At 48.1% G+C, this 22,826-nt stretch overlaps 1 protein-coding gene across 1 annotated transcript in view; it reads right to left on the minus strand.

The window, feature by feature from the left end:
- PIP4K2C (phosphatidylinositol-5-phosphate 4-kinase type 2 gamma) overlaps positions 1-22,826 on the minus strand; it is a 456,643-nt gene that overhangs the window by 215,464 nt on the left and 218,353 nt on the right. Inside the window, exon 6 of the mRNA XM_086966576.1 lies at positions 15,383-15,421. Coding sequence (XP_086822702.1) covers positions 15,383-15,421 — 39 coding nt within the window. The remainder of the gene's footprint in view (positions 1-15,382; positions 15,422-22,826) is intronic.

Genomic DNA, 22,826 nt, shown 5'->3' on the forward strand with positions numbered 1-22,826 from the left:
ATGACTTAGAGCAGAAAAACCTATCCCATTTAAGGTAAGAACATGCTGAAATCATGGCTTCACAGTGGCTCGCCTTCATTGGAGCCATCCCAGACATGGTGATTTTCAGAGCCATCCGTCACCATAAACAAGTCCAGAGTATTTGGCTATGATCCTGATGGTGCAACCTGGGCCTACAGTGGGCTTTGTGGTGGAATCTGAAGTCTCAGTGGGCTCAGCACTAAGGAAATCTGTCAGATTCCCTCCAGGTGTCAGACGTGCTGGACAGGGCTTTCGCGGACACACGCAGATACTCACAAGTACTTTACCTATCTACATTGGAGGCTCATTTATGACACAAGACCTAGCTCTTCTCCTTTTTTACAACAGACACTCTAATTGGACTGAGGATATTTGAATACTCACGCCTCATGAATGGAGACAGCGACCAACAACAGTGATGTTTCTCAATAACACATATTGCTGAACTCTGTTAACTGAGACATGAATCTGGCCATCTTACCTTTGCCCTGAAGAAGCCCTTGTGAAGGGCGAAACAAATTGGCTGTTTGTGTACAAAGGACTCTCTGGAAAATCAAGACTTAATACTAAACGTACTATCCCTGCAGAACTAACTTTGTTTTGTATGCACTACAATTTATTGATTTTGTGTGTTACTTCTCATCAATCTTTTTCTGGTAGCTGTAGTCACCCTGGTGGAATGGGCGCGCAACCCTACTGAAGACACCTCCTTTGTTAAGGAATAAGCTTTAATGCACAATCCAACCCATCTAGAAATGGTCCGTTTGTGCATGGCCTGATCGTTTTTGGTGCTCACGTATCCAACAAAGAGCTGGTCATCCACCCGGAATTTTTTTGTGCGATCCAAGTAAAAGAAAAGCGCAAGTTTTGGATCCAGCCAGTGGAGCCTCTCTTCTTCTTCGGAAGGTTGTGGAGGCGGAAAGAAGGTGGGAAAAGTGATAGTCTGTCAATAAGGAAATAAGTAACCACTTTGGGCAGGAAGGAAGGACGAGTTCGAAGGACAACCTTGTACTGATTAACAGTCAGAAAAGGAGGCTTAGAAGAAAGTGCTTGGAGCTCACTCACCCTGTGCGCAGATGTGAGGGCCACCAGAAAAGCAGTTTTTAAGGTCAGAAGCCTGAGAGGACAGGTATGTAGTGGTTCAAAGGGAGTGAACATGAGGAGCCAAGCCGGCGACCGCAATGGCCGCCTAGTCCCTCGGCTCCGATCACCATCTCCTCCCGGGACCGCAATCCGCGTGACCTACCGCGGCAAGACGGAGTGTACGGGGACATGAAAGCGCCCGATCATCGAGGGCGCAATCCCGAGGTTCGTGCCTGCTTCTGGAGGCGAGATATGGTCGGCGACGCTAGCGGCCAGCAGCAGCCCTGAGACCGGGGACTCGGCCATCTTGTGAGGCTGGTCCCCGAGTAAACAACAACGGCCGCCGTTGGCCTGGAGGGACCGGTCAGCTCTGAGGTGGCGTGTGGCGGCGCTTTTCCTGGCAGGCTTATGTTTGCGGTCTGCTGCTACGTGTGAGGACCGAGACTCTCCCTGTGCCCCCGTGTAACCGGATAGTGCAACACTAATTTCACTTGCTCTCCGCTGAGAGGTATTCTCCTAACCATCCCGCTTCTGGCGGGAGGCTCCCTAATTTCCTACGAGCCGCCCTTCAGCTGCACGGATTCCTGCGGTGCCTGTTGATTTATCTCGGTGGCCCTGCCGGGGGAGCTGCACTGCTCGCTGCCTTACTGCCCGTGCCACGGCCCCACACCGGACCTGATCTGACCCGTGCTACTATGGAGAAGGAGACCAGGATACACGGGGGCACGGAACTGGTTTGCACCTTGACGCTTTGCTGGCCTCTCTAGCTGCCCTTCATGACACCTTGGTGCAGGGCGCCCTATTACTGGGGAGCAAGCTGGATAACGTGATCCTCGCGGTGGAGCGAATGAGATCGGCTGACCCGTTCGTGCACAGTGAGTCGCCGTTTTCGGCGCCCGGATGCTTCAAGATGGCGCCTACTATCGATGCTGGAGGGTCGGAAACACGGTGTCTTGGGACTTTCCATACGTGTACTATTAGATGCACTGGACGTTCTGGACATGCTAGCCTGGACCTGGCTGCAATATCCTTTTCCAACGACCTGTTGCTTGATATCCTGGTGCTGTTCCTGCTGTATTTGGACATTGGATTGGGGCTCTCCTGTGTAGCTTCGTTGCATGGAGTGTGGAAGGTCTGTCTCATTGCCAGGTCTCGCCCGTCGCACTTGCTAGAGATTGGTACTGTCGCTGGTTCTGGTACTTTAAGCAAGACTGGACAAGGATAATTGTCTCCCCTCTGGGTCATCGTCCTTTGTGCTGGGACTGTGAGGGCTGCGTGATACGTTGTCCTATTTGATGCTGCGCCTAGTTGACTCTGTCCCTTGATATGTTACTTTGATCTGATTCTTGCTGCTCTAGTTCACATTCTGGGCTCATATAATACAGTGTATGGGAGGGGCCGAGGGACTGCTATAGGTTGGCTTTCATTTTTGCTTGTGACTTTGGCTGCAAGGGGTATTGCTTTCACGACGTTGTTACTACAGTGGGTATGAATGCTTTGGGGAGCGAACTTTACCGTTTTGTGATTAATCCTGTTTCCGGCGTGTTACTGCCTACGCTCCGCTCGTAGTCTTCCCGACTGTGTATACCTTGTTCAATGTTGACCCCTTGTACCGATATGTTTTAATTGCCGGCGAGGGGGCACCGGGTGCGGGTCTGCTCCTCTCCTCCTCCACTCTTTATAATTTCCCTACTGTGGGGCAGTTCCGGGGCGACAGGCACGCTGTTAGTGGGTTAGGCCGTAGCCATTACAGGGGTGCAGGGTGGCGGGTGTGGGGGGGGGTTTGTTATTTTAGTTTGTTTTGTTCTATGGTCCCTATCGCTCTTTTCCGGCTTTGGGAGGGTCTTCCTCTTTAGTGGGGCTGGCTGTCACTGGGTCTCGCACCCTTTTTTTTTTTTTCTCTATTTCCGGCATTTCGACACGCCTTTGTTCCCTGTTTCTGGGGGTGGGCTTTCGGGGATCGGACTTGGTAAAGTAGCTTTTTGTATTGTGGCTATTGTCTAGTCTTTTCGCTGCGGCTGCTTTAACTGTATAGTTGCTGTACCTATAGCCTATCTCCGATTGTAACTGGGGTACGTCCCCCCTGTTTCTTCTTTGTCCTTTATGTAAGGTGTGCAGTCCTTGTTGTTGCAGCCCCCTCTCTTCTTCTAAACTTAAAAACGAAAACCTCACATCCTATATCGCGCACCCCGCAGTCCTTACAGTGTACTTCGAAATATCCTGTTTGTATATTGACCTATTGCCCACGATTCTCCTGTTTTTAATGACTGTCTTTGCGGCCGGCCATGATGGTTGTGGGCTTGCGCATGTATCTCCTTGATTTTCCAATAAAGGTTTTCAAAAAAAAAAAAAAAGGGAGTGAACATAAGATATGTAAGAACCAAGTTCAAGTCCCACTGGGGCATTATGAAGGGAACAGGAGGAAAAAGATGAATAATGCCCTTAGGGAAGCGATTTACAACAGGGGACTTAAATAGAGAAGGCTGATCAGGAAGCATAAGCAAGTCTGAAATGGCCGAGAGGTAGCCCTTTAGAGTGCCCAGAGCAGAGTCCTGCTGGCCCAAAGAATGGAGGAACAGGAGGATCTCAGAAAGAGGGGCGGAAAGGGGATTCACAGCCTTTGCTGTGCACCATGCCACAAATTTGTTCCATCTGCAGGCGCATACCGTCTTAGTGGAGGGACGCCTGGCTGCCAAGATAACATCACACTCAGGAGGCAGGTCAAACGACGTAAACTGCCGCCACTCAATCTTCACGCAAGGAGGCGGGGGCTGGACAGGTTCGGGTGGAGGACCGTCCCCTGCTGCTGAGACAGAAGATCCTCCCAAAGAGGCAGTTGGATTGGGGGATCCACGCTCATACTTAGTAGCTCGGGGTACCAAACTCTTCTAGCCCAGTCCGGGACCACAAGAATGACTTGGGCACGTTGCGCCTGATCTTCTTCAGCACTCTGGGTAGAAGTGGTATAGGCGGAAAGGCTTAAAATAGACCGCAACTCTATGACCAAAAGCGTAGCTGAGCGAGTGATGCCTTGGAAATTCCAACGTGCAGAACTGCTGGCATTGCGCGTTCTCTTTGGTGGCAAATAGATCTATTGTCTAAAAAAAGATTCCCTTGGGAAACCAGTATAACACACCAATACAATACACCACTCTTGTAGTCACACTCCTCATCCAACAGACATTCTGTAACACACTCTCAGGTTTATTCTATCCTCAAAGTGAACCAGAAAAGCAAATCAAGGAGGAACAATGATGTTAAAAAAAGATAAACAAACAATGTATTAAAAATTGTGACAAAAGCAAATATGTAGTTAAAAATTCATACTACAATATGAATGACAGGTTAAAAACATTTCATAGAAACACAGTAATCATAACAGTGGGACAGAAATTACAGCAAGACAAAAAGATCTAACCAAGGCTCTCCCCACTGTTGAAAGAGACCTTGCGCCACCTCAGAGTGAAGATGCCATTCGGGATCCATCATGCAACTGAGGCTGAGTTCATCCACCCTGGCGTTCAAAGAACCTGCCAAGTGTTGAACCACCAAAGAAATGCCTTGATGTTCCAGCCATGTCCAGAGACGCAGAGCCTCCTGACATAGGGTCCACGACCCCACCCCGCCTTGCTTGTTGCAGTACCACATGACGGTGGTGTTGTCTGTGAACTACTGCACTACTCCCCCCTTGACAGAGGGATGGAATGCCTTCAGTGCAAGTAGGATCGCCTGGAGCTCCAGAAGGTTGATATGGAGCATAGGACTCCGCTGGAGACCAGAGGCCTCTGATCTCCGCCTCTCCCATGTGGCCGCCCTATCCCAGGAGAGACTTATCAGTCACCACTGTGTGCTCCGGTTTGGGAAGGGAGAGTGATCTGCCGCTGACCCAATGCTGGTTCGTGAGCCACCTCTGCGATTGTCGTGCAGTGCCCTCCGATATTTAGAAGTACTCGGACAGGTTCCCCTGATGCTGCGCCCACTGGAACTTCAGGTACCACTGCAGAGCCTGCATATGCCATCTGGCATGAATGGTCAGCAGGATGCAGAAAGCTATGAGGCCCAAAAGCCTCAAGATCATCCTGATCGAAACCCAGGACAAGGGCAAAAAGATTGGCATTTTAGCCCGAATGTCCCGGACTCGCTGTTCGGGAAGATAAACCCCAAAATTGCGCTGTGTCCAGAACCACTCCGATAAAGAGGAGCTTTTGAGAGGGAAACAGGTGCGACTTCGGCATGTTGATGGAGAACCCCAGCAAATGCAGGAGGTCGGCCGTAGTCTGGAGGTGGTAAACGACTGCCTGGGCAAGCCTGCTTTGAACAACCAGTCGTTGAGATAGGGAAAGACTGAAACCCTTGATCTGCGCAGATGAGCTGTGACCACTGCCATCACTTTTGTTAACACCCGAGAGGCGCTGGTAAGAAGTGTGGCTCACTGGTTAGAGCAGGCAGACCCTGAAGCAGAGGTCAGACCCGGGACCAGGGTTCGATTCCCGACGCGGCAGGGTGTTGAGCTCAAATGTCCACGGACTCGATAATTCTCGCTTCGGTGCCTGACCTAATCATGGGTTCACACTCTGCAACTCTGGGCATTAAGCTTGCTCAATCTCCACAACGCCCCCCCCCCCCCGCGGCGGGATGCCTGGCTTTCACCTTGGGGATGCCCTGTAGGAGCTATCTCACAGGGAAAAACCAGGACGGGTTCCCAAGGCAAGCGCGGAGATACCCCTTCGGGGGTCGATTCTGGCGCTATATAGGAAATGTAATAATAATAATAATAATAAGGCCAAAGGGGAGCACTGTAAACTGAAGGTGCTCGTGGCCTACTGCTAACCGTAGGTAACGCCGGTGGGCCGGTAGGACGGGGATGTGAAAATAAGCATCCTGCAAGTTCAACGCTACCATCCAGTCTCTAGGGTCGAGGGCAGACGGGACCTGAGCTAGCGTCAACATTTTGAACTTCTCCTTCCGGAGGAAGCGGTTGACGTCCCTGAGATCCAAGATAGGACGCAGGCCTTTGTTCTTCTTGGACACCAGAAAGTAGAGGGAATAGCAACCACGACCTACTTCTGGGACAGGAACTCGCTCGATGGCTCCCTTGGCCAAGAGTGCTGCAACTTCCTGTTGGAGAAGGGCCAGATGATCCTCAAACATGCAATGGTACTGAGGTGGCATGGATGGAGGGGTAGTTTCAAAAGGGAGGGAGTAACCCCTTCGGACTATTTGCAAAGCCTACCTGTCCGACATGATGGTGCGCCAGTGGGGGAGGTGATTGCGAATCCTGCTGCCCACTGGCGATTGATGGGCACCAGACTAGGAAGGTTTGGTGGCAGTGTTGGTGGTAGACTGACCCGCCTGCTGGTCCCGTGACCAACCTCGGTGGGTCCCACGTCCTCGGTTGTGCTAAGACTGTTGCTGCGCAGGCCTGTGGCTCTGAAACAAACGTGTTTGGGTGCCCCTTCCGTGGCCACGAAAGGAGCTCTCAGGGGTAGGGTGTTGGGAGACGAAAATGGGGTCGCCCGGGACTGGCGGTGGCGTCGGGCCACGTTCCTATCCACAGGAGCCTCTGTGTAGGGCCAGGACCAGGTGCCCAAAAGAACATCCAAAAGTGAGTCATTAAAGGGCAGCAGCGGCTCCGCAGAGGAAGCCGCCGGCCGGAGCACTTCTGTCAGGAGGTTAGTCCTGGCGGGCACAGTAGGGAGCTCGAGGTGGAGAGCCTTGGCTGCCCAACACCACTGAATAACTACCACCCTTCTCCGTAGCCTTGGAAGAAGGAGACAGTGCACCGGGTTCTAGAGAGAAATCCAGTCCACGGGCGTCCTCCAAATCCTCTGCCCAGTCCGGGTCGAACTTGCAAGGTGCTGCCTCCCAGTCCTCTGTAACCTGCTGGGCAGGCGGGAAAGAAGGAGGAGGATGGAGAAAGGGATCAAAATTCCCCATCGGAATCGCCGTCGATCGACACCAGTCCGGCACCGTCTCCATGTCGGGGTGGAAGCCGGGGACGACATCGGCCGGGGGGGGGGGGGGGGGGGGGGGGGGGCGACACCAGCAGCGATGCCATAGAAGTCAACGTTGGTGGAGGTCGTACGGGGTCAACCACTGTCGGCTGGGATCCATGCATGGATCTGTGGGGGTCTCGATGCGCTGAGGCCGGAGCCATCAACGAAGCCGAGGCCAGAGCCATTGAGGACGAGAGGCCGCGAGGCCCGTAGGCAAGCCATGGTAGACAAAGTCCTGCAGCACGGTCAGAGTTGCAGATGGACCCGGATAAGGCGGGTAGGCAGTCAGCAAATGCGTAGGCCCCTCCAGAGCCGCGGGGGCGGCATCACCCACACCCTCAGCCATGTCGTGTGACAGGCAAGGGGAAGAGTGATGGCGCTTCTCCGATTTCTTGTGCTTCGTCTTACATCATCCAGAGTGTTAAGACTTCGTCGAACAATGATGGCGGCTCTGCAACCAGTCCCTCGACCTCCCTCGGGACCGGGACCTTGAACGGCGCGTAACAGACTCCTGGGCCTCAAGCAATGCTCCTGCAAAGTTTTCGGAGCCATGGCCCGGCACTCGGGGCACGACGTGGGGTCATGGTCGCGCCCCAAGCAGTAGAGACACTCGTGTTGCGGGTCCGTCACAGACATCTTGCGAGGACAAACTTCGCAAGATTTGAAACCGGGCATCCCTGCAGCACCAGGAATCGCTAGACTAAAAAAAAGACAAAATTCCCCCAAAACTCAGTCAAAAATTGATTGGGGTGCCGCTCTCTCCTGATCCGCGCTTGCTGGCATGGAAAAATAAAGAGCGGACATCAGTGCGCGAGGGCAGCGTCTAAGTAGCTGCTGTGACGTCATCCCGGGGGATCACAATGCCTACGAGGACACGGAGCCGCACAATGCCACCTTCCGGCGCACAGGGGTATTGCTGACAAAACCTTTCCGGTTTCAGTTTGACGCCTGGGGGTAATTCTAAGGTAAGGAATCAATCACTAACGTGTCTCTTTCAGATTGTGCTACTATCCCGTGGCTATTTCTATTAGCTAGTAGCTCCCTAGAACCCATGTGACCTTCCCAATAGGGAAATGCCCTTACTGAGCTGCAATAATAGATTTGAGGTTCTTAGCACTTTGGAGGATATAGAATGACTACTAAAGGCCTTTCCACCAGTGTACTCCCTGCCTAGTTTAGCCATGTTGGTTACTAATACTGCGCTCGCGCCGTCCATGCAGGATAATAGGTTGCGCCTTATCAGCTGGAATGTGGCAGGAATTTGTTCCCAGTTACTCGTACAAGAATGGCTATCCTTTATTAAAAAAATATGACAATTATGCTACAGGAGACATGGGGGGTGGTACCCACTTTTGTCGACGGGTACTAATGTTATAAAATCCCAGCCATTGGCTACCATTCTGGACGTGCATCAGGTGGTTTATTAGTATGGATGAATATAGCTCTGGGTGGTCATCTGAAGGTCCTGGAGACAGTCAGCACCAGTTTCCAGATGCTCTGTTGGAAAACTCATTTACATTTTTACTTAGTCAATTTTTATAATAATGATTTTACCGATGTATCATACCCAATATTCCTAAAACCAACACATTTTCTTACCAAGCTACACCTCAGTCTTGCTGGTGACTTCAATATCCACCTCCCTAATGGCAAAAAATCCTTAGGTTTCACACAGGGAGGGTTGGACCCAAGAAATCAGGGGTTGGAGTCAATAGTGGAATCCCATGACCTATTAGACATTAAGGTAACTGCAGGGAAAGAGGTTATCACCCACCACTTATAAAGGTAGAGGGTCTCCATCTACAATTGACTTTATATTTATTTATTACGAGGAATCTAGAACAGATCTTACTCTATGGTTCATTTGTCAAATCCACCTTTAGTGACCATAATCCTCTTGAAGCTGCTCTACTTATGGCCCCCAGGACAGTTTATGAGAGTTAGATTGGGCTAGAGACCTGCAACTCTCAACAGACAACTTAAAATTGGTATGGAGAATGCACGATCCAGTTCAAACCCTAGAGAAAATTGTAAAAGAAAACAGACACTAGTGGAGGTCTGTTTATCAGAAAAGGATAGTGTAATCAGCATAGTGTGTGCCTTTAACGATCTCTGCAAAGGCAAAAAAAATGTCCTTCTTAGACTAATATGCCCACCCAACAAGCTGCACAGTTGGTTTGACCATGACTGCACAGTAGCTAACCAAAAACTAAGAATAGCATTAGGGAAAAAGCCCAGAAACCAAGAACTAATTGCTGCCTTGAGGAAACATTATATGGCTGTCAAGCCAAGTGCTGGTAGCAAGTTCTAACAGGTCAATGGGAGACACTTGCACATGCAGCTAATATGAAGGATAGTAAGCACTTCTGTGCTATAGTCTCTGATATGAGACCCAAAAACGTAATAGTCTCCCCGATCTCTTGTCATATTACAAGTGAACCCTGGGAAGATCATTTTAGTAAAGTTTATGTTTCCCCCCCCTCAATAGGGATATTTTTTACTGTAGACACCCAAAGCTGACAGATGTTAGGATTACAGTAGATGAGGTAGAAGAGGCCCTTATCCAAAGTATGGGAGGTAAAGCCCCGGGGCCCAATGGAGTACCAATCGATTTACTCAAACTTAATATCCAACTGTGGTCTCCTATTTTAACTAATGTGAATATTAAACTGCTACACATAGACATCCCGGAATCCTGATGCTCTTCTATTATTGTCCCTATATTCAAGAAGGGCAACCGAGAAGACCCCAGTTGTTATACACCACTTTTGATGATCAATACAACTGTAAAAGTTTTGGGACATGGTCATTATAATAGAATTCAGGAGTGGACCCGTGCAATGTCCATTTTATATCCTGTGCAGCACGGATTTAGAAGCAAGGTTGGGACAATTGAGCAATGTGCCAATTTGAAAGTAATAATAGGTAAATACACAGTTGGCAAGCGTGTGCCCTTATATATGGCCTTCATGGATTTAGGTGCCACCTTTGACTGTGTCAATCGAATGAAGCTACAGCACATGTTGCTGCTTAAGGGCCTGGATGCTCCCCTTGTCCATTTTCTTGCATCTCTCTATAGGGGCATGAGAGCCAGAGTTAGACTAAGTGAAAATGGGAATGTATCTGAGTGAAGGGATACTGGAAGGGGAGTTCGCCACGGGTGTGTGCTAGTCCTGCTCCTGTTCATAGGATACATAATGATCTTTACCCGGCCCTAGCCCTTATAACCAGAGATGTCCCATCCGTTAAAGAGAAACCCCTACAAACACTCTATGTAGACGACGCAGTAATAATGGCTCGGACTCCTAATGCAATACGCCCCCTATTATCTGCATTCATTGATTTTATGTCTAAACTAGACCTTCAAACCAATTTTACAAAATCACATATCATGGTATGCAGCCCACGCTACATTCAATGGTCTAGTACGCAAGTAGGGGATAATTCCATAACTAATGTTAACTAATGTTAAGACTTTTCCATATATGTTCTCTGCCTCTGGAGCTTGGTCACAGAGTATTGCACATTGTAAAATGTTATTTTCGAAAGCAATCAGTTCACTATTGTCCCTTTCTCAACCCCGTGGCAGGGGCCAAGCGAGAGTTATGTTGCTAATCTATAAATCCCAAAGTGTCTCAATTGCCGACTTTATTAGAGTGAGGCCTTTATTATTCCGTCACATCGATTTGGAGCAACGAGCTGGCAGCACTTACAAGAGATATTATAAATGACTGCCTCTCCTGTGATATCGGCCTCCGAATTCTGTGGTTGGCATATAATAAATCTAAATTTGGAAAAATTGGTATTGAGAGGGTCTTTACAGAGAAAGAACTATGTCCTACTTTTAATAGAAAGGAAGTGGTCTTAGCTTTTTATGATCTAGTGCCAGAAAGTCGCATTCAAAGCGCAGGAGGGAAAACGATGATAACCACATATTTGTCCTTGAGAAACTCGCCGTCATCCCCCATCTATTTAGAACTGTCGGAGTGTTATTTAGGTTTCGAGCAATACTGTTAAATACTTACTGTGCTTTCCTCTTGGGCACCAACCAAACCTTGCTGCTATTCCTTGCCCGTGTAATAACAACAGGCCAATCTCCCTGCTCCCATTTCCAATCAAGATCATGGAAAAATGGGTGACCCGCTCGCTCTCAGGCTTCCTGGAGTACATCGGCTGGTTTGATGAGGCCCAGTTTGGCTTCCGCCCCGGGCACGGGACGGAGTCTGCCCTGGTAACCGTATTGGACACTCTTCGGTCGCGTGTCGACAGTGGTCGGGCAGCTTTTCTAGTGCTGCTCGACATGTCGGCCGCGTTCGATACGGTTTACCATCAGACCCTCATCAGGAGACTAGAGGAGTGTGGGGTCACAGAGAGCGCTAGAGATTGGCTATCTTATTTGGGTAGCCGGCAACAGATGGTCTCGCTTCCTCCATTCAGCTTGGAGCCTAGGAAAGTTGGACAGGGGGTCCCACAGGTCTCAGCCATCAGCCCGATACTTTTTAATCTGTATCTTCGCCCCCTAGTCCAGCTCATAAAATCTTTTGGTGTCTCGGCTTTTAACTATGCCGACGACACCCAGCTGGTCTTTTCTCTGGAGGGAAATAACGCGGTCCCGCTGGAGACATTTCATCGCTGTATGGCAGCCACAGCGGACTGGTTACGGGCCAACTCCCTCCAATTTAACAGCTCTAAGACGGAGGTGCTATATTGTTCCACAGACCGGATTCCGCGGGTTCTTCCAGAGAACTTCTGGCCCGCTACCTTTCCTGAGCCAGTAGCGGCAGCGGGGTCAGCTCGCAATTTGGGGGTGATCTTCGGCCCAGATTTACAGCTGGACTTGCACGTTAATAAAACCATCTCGACGTGCATGATGCTGCTACGCATGTTGCGTAAAGTTCTGCCCCCTCTCCCCGCCCAGGCCAGGCCAGAAGTAGTTCGCAGTACCATTCTTAGTCGCTTAGACTACTGCAATGCGCTACTTCTGGAGGCCCCAAAAAATCTGCTGGGGAAGTTACAACGCGTGCAGAACATGGCCGCCAAGTTGGCTCTTTCTCGTCCCAGGTCCAGCTCTTCCACTCTCGCACTAAGAGACTTACACTGGCTTCTGGTACATCTGCGAGTGCTGTATAAAGCTGCGTGCCTGGTGTTCAAGGCAGTACACCAACTGGGCCGAGGACCATTGCGGAATAGGTTTGCCTGGTACTCTGCAGCGCGGCCCCTTCGTTCCTCTTCGGCACATCTGCTGGTGGTCCCGAGGTTTCGGAGAGCTAGGATGGGTGGCCGCTCATTTAGTGTTGCAGCGGCCAAACTTTGGAACTCCCTGCCTATCTCTCTGAGAAGTCACAAGGACTACCTGCCATTTAGGAAAGCGTTGAAAACGCATCTGTTCCCGGAAACTGTCTGAGCAGTGAGAAGTGTATCGTCCAGTAGTTCAAAGCGCCAGGATGCCCTCTGGGTGACAGGTCTGCGCTCTATAAGTACACAAAATAATAATAACAAGTCAGGCCAAACTCTGACACATTTTAATTGTCATGTAAATTTTATGTATTATACACAAAGCTATTTTTGATTCCACTTTTTAAAAGGAAATACCGTCATTCTAGGCAGTGCAGAGCTATGTTTTTACGTATTATCCAACTGTCCGACAGTGAAGCATGTTTATACATAGGCTCATTCTTAAGACATGCTGTAAGGGCACGTGGTACTTTATCACTGTTAGAATTGGGCGTCTCCAGTTGGCAGAGGCCAAGGCTTCTGACCAAATAGGGACCCTCTCCTCCAGTCAAGGCCAGGTGGACACACGTTAGTAGATAGTCCCTGCTCACCCCCTTGGTAGCTTGGCAGAGCAGACAGGCTTATCTCCAGGGCAATGTGTAAAGTATATGCACCAACACCTTCAGTAATTATAATGGACACCACAAACGGACACCACACAGGTATAATATAAAAAATAATATTTTTATATACTTTTAGGCAGACTTAAAACGGACATAAACCCACATAAAATATGCTTCTTGAAACAAGAGGACTCTTATGGTAGAAAGTGTTCCTGACAGGTAACAAGAGTCTGTTGCAAAAGGTTGATCAATTCACAAATTCACAATGTAGCCACCTCTGTGGGATTTCTCAGGGTCTCTGGCGCCCCCTCCCCTACTCCGGGGTTAGATCAGGACTGCCCCCGGTAATTGGGTTGCCTGTTCGAGGCCCTGTCATGTCGGGGAGCCTCTCAGCAGAAGTCCCAGTACCACGCTGTTCTAGCGCCTAGTACCGGACTCTGGGATAGAACCAGCAATGAAGGATGGAGGTAGGGGGCGGCTTCCGAGGGCCCCCGTAGGTGCAGGCACTGGCGGAAGAGCCGCGGGCCGGAGAACACAGCAGATGTCCCGTGGGCAGTTAACCCGGAAAGGCGCTCTGAGATACAGGGGGTAACGCGCTCTTACCGGGGGGTTCGTAGGTCTTGGCTACGGCAGCTCGGGTCCCTGAGGGCTCCGACGGTCCCGGCAACTGGGCAGCCAATCCGCAAGGGGCTCTCGGGGATTCCGATGACGTGGCGATAATTCGGCCACTCCCAGCGCAGCTTCCAGGAAGCCCTTGGTGACGCTGGTAGCCGGGAAACGCTGGACCAATCCCTGCGCAGCGATTTGGGCGAGCCCCCCCTCGGCTTCTCGGAGCACTTTACTTTCGGCAATCTTGACACTGGGGGCACCTCGGGACGCCGGGTTTTCAATGCAAGAGGCAGGGGCCCACGGCGCTTCTGTCAGGATGAAGAAGAGCGGCCCCCCTGGCTCTGGCGGTGCCTCGTAGCGTTGAGCTTGGGGAGAGAGAGCACGAGCCGGCGGGCTCACGCAGCACTCACTCTCTCCCGGTCGGTTGTAGTCACAAAGACGCTCCCCCCACACACAGCAAGGAGGGAGGGAGTGCGATGACGATGGCAGAGATTCTTTGTCCTTGAACTCTGGGATCAGGAGGCTAGCTCTACTTCTAGCCCTTGGAGAGTTCTTCTTGGCAGGAGGGGGACCAAGCACACAGCACAGTCCCAACGGTCCCTCTTAGGCAGGACAAGACAAGACAGCAGGTCAGCTTCCAGACACACAGCAATGGCAGCACTGTTCCTGGGGTCTTCTTACGGTGTCCTCTTCAGCAGGGATTCTCCTCTTCAGTCAGAAGTAGTCTGAGTCTAGTGTACACGGGTCTTTCCTTTATACAGCAAATGGTCTTTGATGCCTTTGAGGTTTTGTGATTTAAGCACGGGTCGCCCTTGTCCAGACTCTGGCGGTGGGAGTCTCTTGGTCCCGGGGAATCTTTCCCTTTGAAGCAAGGAGGCAGGGACATCCGTCATCCAGCAGACAGTGGAGCCGGTATCATAAAAGGCAGGGCACAGCCCAGCACCTCTCCTCCCCCTAACCTTCCAGGGCAGCCAGCTATCACTCTACTGCTGGAGCTTTCCCAGACCCTGTCACACTCCCTCTAGCTCGCACACCCAGGCAGGCGCACAGACAGACTGGACAAGGAAATAGCCACTTTCTAAAAATGCTATTTTCAGACACAACATTTAAAAACCATCTGCGCTAAAAGATGTATTATTGATTTCTGAATCCTGGGAAACCAGGTTTGGATTTTCTATCTTGCTCCTGGGGGAAGATAGGCAGGTACACATGGGACCCAGCCCTCCCTCATTCTGTCCTATGGGCAAGATAGCCTTGCTGCAGGGAAAAACGAATTTGGCAGTAGTCCACTACTACAGCATGTCCCCTACATCAGTACAGGCCCTACTAGGAGCACTTGCATTTTGGCACTGATCAGCAGTGGCAACGAGCCCAAAGCATCTAAACCAGTAAAATGTAATCCAGCATAGAGTCAAAAACCTAGGAGGTAGAGATCAAAAAGTCAGGGGAAACCACGCCAAGGATGCCAGGTCTAACAATCAGTTTAACAATTTGCTATCTTGTAATTTTATTTACTGATTTTTTTAATATATAGTGTGGTGTATAGACGTGCTTTTATCCAATATATAAATGTTTGACAATTAAACATGTTTTTAAGTAGGTTAATCTTAAGACTCTGTGAAGGAAAGGGGCACTATATTTTAATCATTTGCTGCTATCTATAATTCACTTTCCTGTAATATTCACTTATGTCTTTAACTGGATGAAATGTTAATTGCTATATGCGTGTTACTTTTATGGAAGTAAAAACCTTCTGAATAAAGTGTCAAACTGAACTGAACATCAAAGACACACAACATACTAATAAATAAAAGAAAATGGAAACAGGAATATTACCTTTTCCTTGTCACTAGCTTCACGACTCACCAAGGATCCCTAAGTGAGAAAAAAAAGTTATATTGTTACATTTTTTCTGATAGATAACTTGTTCCTCCAGCAAAATCCTGACTTTAGGAAATCGTTCCATGCACACACTATCTAAAAACCTTAGAACAGACACTATTAGAGCAGCTCCTGTACAATGTTGTCAGCATAAGGACACTGTTGGGCTTTAAAGGTGTATATTATATGTACCACATCTGCGCAGCCAAACCAGCAGTGCATGGTCTCTGGATGCAGGGCCCTGCGCCGGCCTCCTTGCTACTTAACCAGCTGTAAGTCTCTGAATGTGATTGGCTATTAGCACAGCTCCTGGCCTGTGGCCAGGTGCTGCACAATGTTTAGTGCCCACAGTCTATACTATGCAAGAGTTGCAATGTAAATTTGCTTTTCAGGATTCATACACCAAAACAAAATACTGAGTTTTTATATCGGTTTGCAATTCTGGTCAGGGGTCTGTAAATCTAGAAACAAACCCTTTTATTTTAAACTATTTTTGGATGCAGTATCTGCCCGTCCAGACCACGTCCAGACCCCATCCGACCCTTCTCTCTGGGGTCAAGGAATGCTCCCACTGACACCTAAACGTTTTTTCAGGGAGGAGGCTTGAGAGCCTGGCATTTCATTTGCTGCTAGACAGACTTTTTACCAGAGATCTTGAATCAATTCCACACTGAACATAATGACGGATGCTTCCCTCTTAAAATGGGTTAGGTTTACCTTTCAAATTTTGAACCTCCAAGAACTGGAATCCGTAAATGAATGTACAAAAACCGCTCTCTAACGATTCGTGGCACACTTGACACCCTTCGGTAACATCTCTAAAAAAAATTACTGAACAGATTTACACCAACCGACAAGGATAATGTTACTTACCCAGTAAGCATCTGTTCTTGGCATGTGGAGCTGTAGATTCACATGCTTTTCATACTCCTGCCATCTAGTGTTGGATCCGGATGTTTGCAAGTGTTTTACTTCGAAGAAGTCTTTCTAGTCACAAGGTGAGGTGACTCCTTTCAGTAATAGTGCACATGGGCATCGATTCCATTGTTAGATTGTTTTTCCCGCAGATAATGAGAATGGAGTAGTAAGAGTAGACTAGAGATGTCCATGTATATGTATGTAAAGTGAGAACTGCAACAACTATATAGGTACTCTGGGAGGGCGCATGCAGTGCCGGTCCTAGGCCTTCTGAGGCCCCGGGCGAAAGGGAAGATGTGAGGCCCCTCTAAGTGACATCACAGAAAGTGACGCAACGGCGGCGTAAAAGAGGCGCAAGGGGCTTGTAAATCTGCCCCTTAGTCTCTAGTAAGTGGGCTCCTTGACTTCTTCCGTTTATAGGTGTGGACAGAGCCGCAAGTTAAGCATGTGGGGTGCATTTGCTAAATAAATAATAATCACTCATTTTTATAAAGCAATAAATGCGACTTTTTTGCTGTTTCTAAGTGCAGTAAATAACATATGGTGCAATTTTCCAATTTATGGGTAAGAGAAAGCAACAATTTCCCCACCTCAGACAGGTGAAAGGCTGAATCTTCCATGCTGGAAATGAGTCATGATCTTTAGAACACCGCATTTGGGAGCAGCAAGCATTTAGCTCACAGATCCATACAGCTGGTTTTTGGGCGCTTGGCAGTCCAGGTGCTCAGCGAGTAGTGTCTTCTGTCAGAAGCGAGAGATTGCAGTACAGGAGGTAGGTTCTTCTTCTGGTTGTTTCCATCCTGGTGGATGTGACAACCCGCATGTGGCTTCCCTCTGTGGGACACTGTAACCAGCTCTTGGAAAAATATTGTTGTGGAAGTTCAATATACTCTTAAGGGTTCACACTCAAAATTATACTTTTAAACCAAGGCATAATCCATGGAGGTTTCTGGTTTACTGACTTCAATTTGGTGAACTGAGGGCGTTTTGCAGTCCAAGAAAAATAAAAGAGCAGACTCCCCTCTGTCCCTCTACTAATGGTCACACAATAATATATTCATTTAATCTCCAACAAAGATACTGGTATAAATCATGGAATGGTGCCCTTGCGAGCACATTGCTAACCCAAATAATCAACAATAATCAATAGCACTAGACTAACCACTACGCTTGGATTCCAGAACAGAGTTTTTTCCCCAATTAAAAACGCTTCAACACCTCTTCAGGGGAAGAAAGCACTACACGAATACACTTGCAATACAGTTCGATAACCAAAGCATTCTGTTTATGCTCTCTTCACTACTTTTTCTGAACAGAATTCATGTCTGCTTGTCGTGAATTAATTCCTAAATCTGCATATCAATCAAATCAATAAAACATATATTTATCTACATCATTGGCCTTTAAACAACACAACACAACATTTATATCCATTACATTACACTATATAAATACCTTATAAAACATTTTTTATAAGAGAGCAAATACATATATAATGGTAAATTCCATCTAATAAGACCATAAACAACTACCCATGTAAAATACATTTTCCAGTAACGGTGAGTTAAATAAGTGTCACCACTTACCGCAGTCTCGTCCAGAGAGATCTGAGTTGCTTTCCCTCGAGACGATTTCTAGTGCAGGCCTGTGCCCTCTCTGGCGCTCAACTCCTCTCTGGGATGTGTTGAGTGGTACCTTCGGGTCACACAGCCATAGCTACCTCAAACAACATGAAGTACAATGAGCTAGAGCGGCCTGCCGAAGATCACACAAAGTGTGTGCATGCCACAATAACATCTAGCTCGCTCGTCTAAATGCCACAGACCCAGGGTGGTAATTTCAGGATTACAGGATGCCAGCGAGGGGTAAGGGGTGAATAGGAACTCTACCCATCGACCAGTGATGCCCAGCTTCCACACGTGACAAAGGCTTGGGAGGTTTCTCCATCCGGTGTTTTTGCATCGGGAAAGGAGGGACCAGGCGGCGGGCGTTCCCCCAGGTGGGGAGATGGCATTGAACCCCAGGCTCTTCTCTGCTCTCAATTACCCCCTTTCTGTTGTGTACCCCCTTTCAGGATGCCCCCACCCACCCACACTGCTTGCAGGTGTCTCTCAGCAGGAGCGGCAGATAATTTGGGAGAGGATTAGTGTGTGAAGGGGGTGTCCTGGCTGCTATTAACATGATAATTCTGGGAGGAAATGACAGCTTAGGTAGACGAGAGGAGATGACGTGTCTGCAGAGCTTCACACTGCACGTGACCTCCAGGTCAGGAAATCAGGGTCTCTAGGCCAAGGGGGGCATTTCTCGATTTTATACTTGCACTTTAGTGCTTCTCGTCGGTCCTGGTCATACACCTCAGATCTCACACTGCAGAGTAGCCCTGGATAAAGCGCTGAGCGGGGGCTGGCCATAAAATCATGTCCAGGGCCGTCATTGGTAGCGCTTTCGCGCGCTACCAGATTGACGGCCCTGGGACCCACTGTCAGTCACTCATGAGCAAGGCCGGCCGGAGTCACGTCACCTCACCACCACCAAGGCACCACCACCACCAGCAAGCTAGGTGGTGGGGTGCATGCGTCACGGTGCGTGCGGTGCTTGCGCAGTCGCAGACAGTGTTTTTCCGGATGTATGATGCTACATCGCCAACCGTTACATCGCAGACTGTAACCACGCTGATTTAACATCACAAAGACTGTTACTTCGCAAGTTTCCACATTGCGTGCTGTTGCAACGTCAATGTATGTTCCCTTATGCAACAAGGCATGACAGCGCATACAAAAACATCGCGTACCATCACAACGCTTTTTTTTAATCAGCATTGAGTACCTTAATTGTATTACACATTCTCTACATACACATCATTGCGGGAAACAGCTGGTCGCTAAAGACGAATACAAACACTCTGTTTGGTGCAAATAACACGTGCACTAGTTAACACCTGTGTTGGGCACAGGATTTATAAATAGCTGGGATAGCGTTTGCACCCTTTTAATGCTTTTAATGCAGTTTATTGTGTTATTGCTTTATAATTCGTTTGGACAATTACTGCCAGGCAACACCCATCTGCTTCAAATAAAAGAGCAAGCACAGTTTACTACCAGTGCCGCAATTAACACCTCTTTGAGCAAGTCACCTCCTGAGGCTGAAAGATTGTGTCCCATCAGTAACAATACTTCCAGCAAGACTTTCACACAACTGTGTTGTAATATTAAAAAAAGACAGTGCCCGATTTAAAAAAGGCATGAGCAATATTTTAGAGTGTAACAGATGGGAAGGCCATCAAAACATGTCGGATGTACTATTTGCCATTCGCCAAACGAAATCCGTCAGTTAATGTACACCCCAATGGCTCCTCACACACGAGGGTATCTTAAGATATAAAATGTTATCGTTTAATTTTAGTAGCTGCGGTGGCTCAGGCTGCTTCAGCAGCCAGGCCCTTCATTACTGCTAAGTTCTAAGCGTACCACTTTACATTACAGCAATGCATATAAAACGTCTGCTCACACCTTCTGCGAGTCAAGATTTAAATGTGATGACCCACTGTGAACATCTGATTGTCATATCTTTCGGTGTATACAAGTAATTGCTAATTGCGCAATACTATTTTTTGCATATGAAATAGAACTAATTGCATAATATTTTTTATCAAATACAAGGGATCGGTGCACGCATCAGTCACCTCCCGTGTACCCATGTATTGGTAGCACCCCCGTGACTATTGGTATGACGTCACCGTATGCCGTTGAAATTTCCCATCTCATCTTAGTCTGCGTACATGTTATCTGTCACCTCGGCACAGTCACCTAAGTGGTACGCATCAATAATTTTTCTTGAGATCTACATCTCGCCTGATACAATTCTCGGCCCTCTGCGTTTTATACATCAGTCATACAACTAATTGTTAATTCCATAATAATATACATGTCGGCACTCTGAGTCTGATACAAGTGATCTCCATACATCTCAAATCTCGGCACGCTGCGTTTTATACATCAGTCATACAACTAATTGCTAATTCCATAATAATTTGTATTAAATACAAGTGATCAGTGCATACAACTAATTGCTTATTGCACGCATCAGTCACCTCCCGTGTACCATCCTCCATGTCATCACAGCACCCCCGTGGCTATTGCTATGACGTCACCGGCACAGCAGTCACCTCCCGTGTACCATCTCCCATGTCATGGCAGAACCCCGTGGCTATTGCTATGACGTCACCGGCATAGTCATCTAAGTGGCACGCACCAGTGGCCCGCATCAATAATTTTTATTGAGATGTACATCTCGTCTATTAACAAATCTCGGCCCTCTGCATTTTATGCTAATTGCTAATTGCATAAAAAAGTGTAATAAATACTAGTGATCGGTGCATAAAACTAATTGATAATTGTACGCATCAGTCACCTCCCTTGTACCATCTCCCAAGTCATTGCAGCACCCCTGTGGCTATTGCTATGACATCACCGGCACAGCAGTCACCTCCTGTGTACCATCTCCCATGTCACCGGCACAGTCATCTAAGTGGCACGCATCAGTGGACCGCATCAATAATTTTTATTTCGGTACTGTGCGTTTTATACATGTCACTCTGCGTTTTATACATGTCGGCACTCCGCATCAATAATGTATTATTTCGGCACTCGGCTTTTTATACATGTCAGCAATCCGATCCCGGCGCTCGCACGTTGTTATGGCTAGCGATGTTAATGTGAGTGCGCATTAGTAGCATGCGAGTGCAGCAGCGCTTATTGCTCCTGCCCATAATTATAATTTATGTATTCCCGCTGGCGCTGCCCGCAACTGCGGGCCCGGCGGAGAGGGGCCCCCCTGAGCGCGAGGCCCTGGGCAGCTGCCCATACCGCCCATGGCTAGGACCGGCCCTGGGCGCATGTGAATCTACATCTCTACATGCCAAGAATAGATGCTTACTGCAGATCACTTGCTTTGCATAGACTATACTGCAGTATACGCCCAAAGCGGCGACTAACCTGTAGGTGTTGCAGCTGTTTGAAACATTGATTTAAGTACTGCCTGGCCTACGTTAGCTTATTGCCTGGCTAACACATCCACACAATAGTGCTTGGTGAATGTGTGCGGTGTAGACAATATTGCTGCCTTACAGATGTCAGCTAAGGGAATATTCCCTAAGAAAGCCATAGTAGCCCATATCTTGTGTGTGGAATGTGCTCTAGGGGGTATTATTTAAGTTCTTTTCGCTTTCACATAACATGTTTGGATACATTTCACAATCTGTCTTGCAATGCCTGATTTAGATATGGGCTTGCCTTTGTGTGGTGGCAAAAAAGAAACAAAAACTGCTTTGTTTTGCAAAACAATTTTCTTCTTTCTACGTAATACAGTAGAGCTCTTCTAACATCAAGTGTGTGTAGAGCTCATTCTGCTATAGAATCAGGTTGAGGAACGAACACATGTAACTCAACCGAGTGATTGATATGACAGGCAGACCCTACTTTAGGATTAGGTTAAAGAACCACTCGGTCTTTATGAAGCTGAAAGAAGGGCTCTTGTATAGTTATTGCCTTGAGTTCACCAACTCTCCTGAGTGAAGTTATTGTTATGAGGAAAGCAACTTTCCATGAGTGGAACTGTAACTAACACCTTTGCATTGGTTCAAGCTCCACGCTGATGCTGTTGGGACACTTGGTGGTATTACTCTTTTTAATCCTTCCATAAAGGCTTTAATCACTAGTACTCTGGAAAGAGATAAATGTTGTCAGTTTTGTGAGTATACAGCTAATGCTGCTAGATGCATTTGAATGGATGTGTAGGTTAGCCCAGATTGCTGTAAATGTTACAAGTAACAGATGATGTTCTGTACAGAAGCATTACGAGTATTGATATTGTTACAATAGATAAACTGTTTCCATTTTGCTGCATACCATGCTCTAGTAGTAGGCTTTCTAGTTTATTTAGGATATTCATACAGTCTGGTGGTAATTGTAAATAACCAAACTCTATGACTTCAGGAGCCAGATCGCTAGGTTGAGTTCTTTGTGATTGGGATGTCGGATTTCTCCATGGCTCTGAGTGAGGAGACTGGAGGTGAGATGCAGCATTGGGTGTAGAACTACTGACCGTTCCAGCAGGGTGGTGAACAATGGTTGACGTGCCCATGTGTGAGCTATGAGAATCAGTCTGAGGGATGTTTGCCTGAGCTTCCGAACTACCAACAGAATGAGTGGGAGAGGCGGAAAAGCATAAGGAAATCTCCATAACCAGTTCAGCCATAGGGCATTAACTTTGGAGAGCGGGTATGGAACCTGGAGGTGAATCTTGAGAGAACCTGAGGATAAAGTTCCCATTCGTGAATTTGCTGCTTCTGTCTGCTGAGAAGGTCTGTAATCTGATTGTTTATTCCTGGAAGGTGCTCTGCCAGGAGATAAATCTTGTGGCGAATAGCCCATTTCCAAATGGCTTGTGCTAGGCGTGACAGTTGGAGAGTGTGCGCCGTCCG

This window comes from Lissotriton vulgaris, chromosome 1_1 (assembly GCF_964263255.1).
Source record: "Lissotriton vulgaris chromosome 1_1, aLisVul1.2, whole genome shotgun sequence".
Classification (NCBI taxonomy): Eukaryota; Metazoa; Chordata; class Amphibia; order Caudata; family Salamandridae; genus Lissotriton; species Lissotriton vulgaris.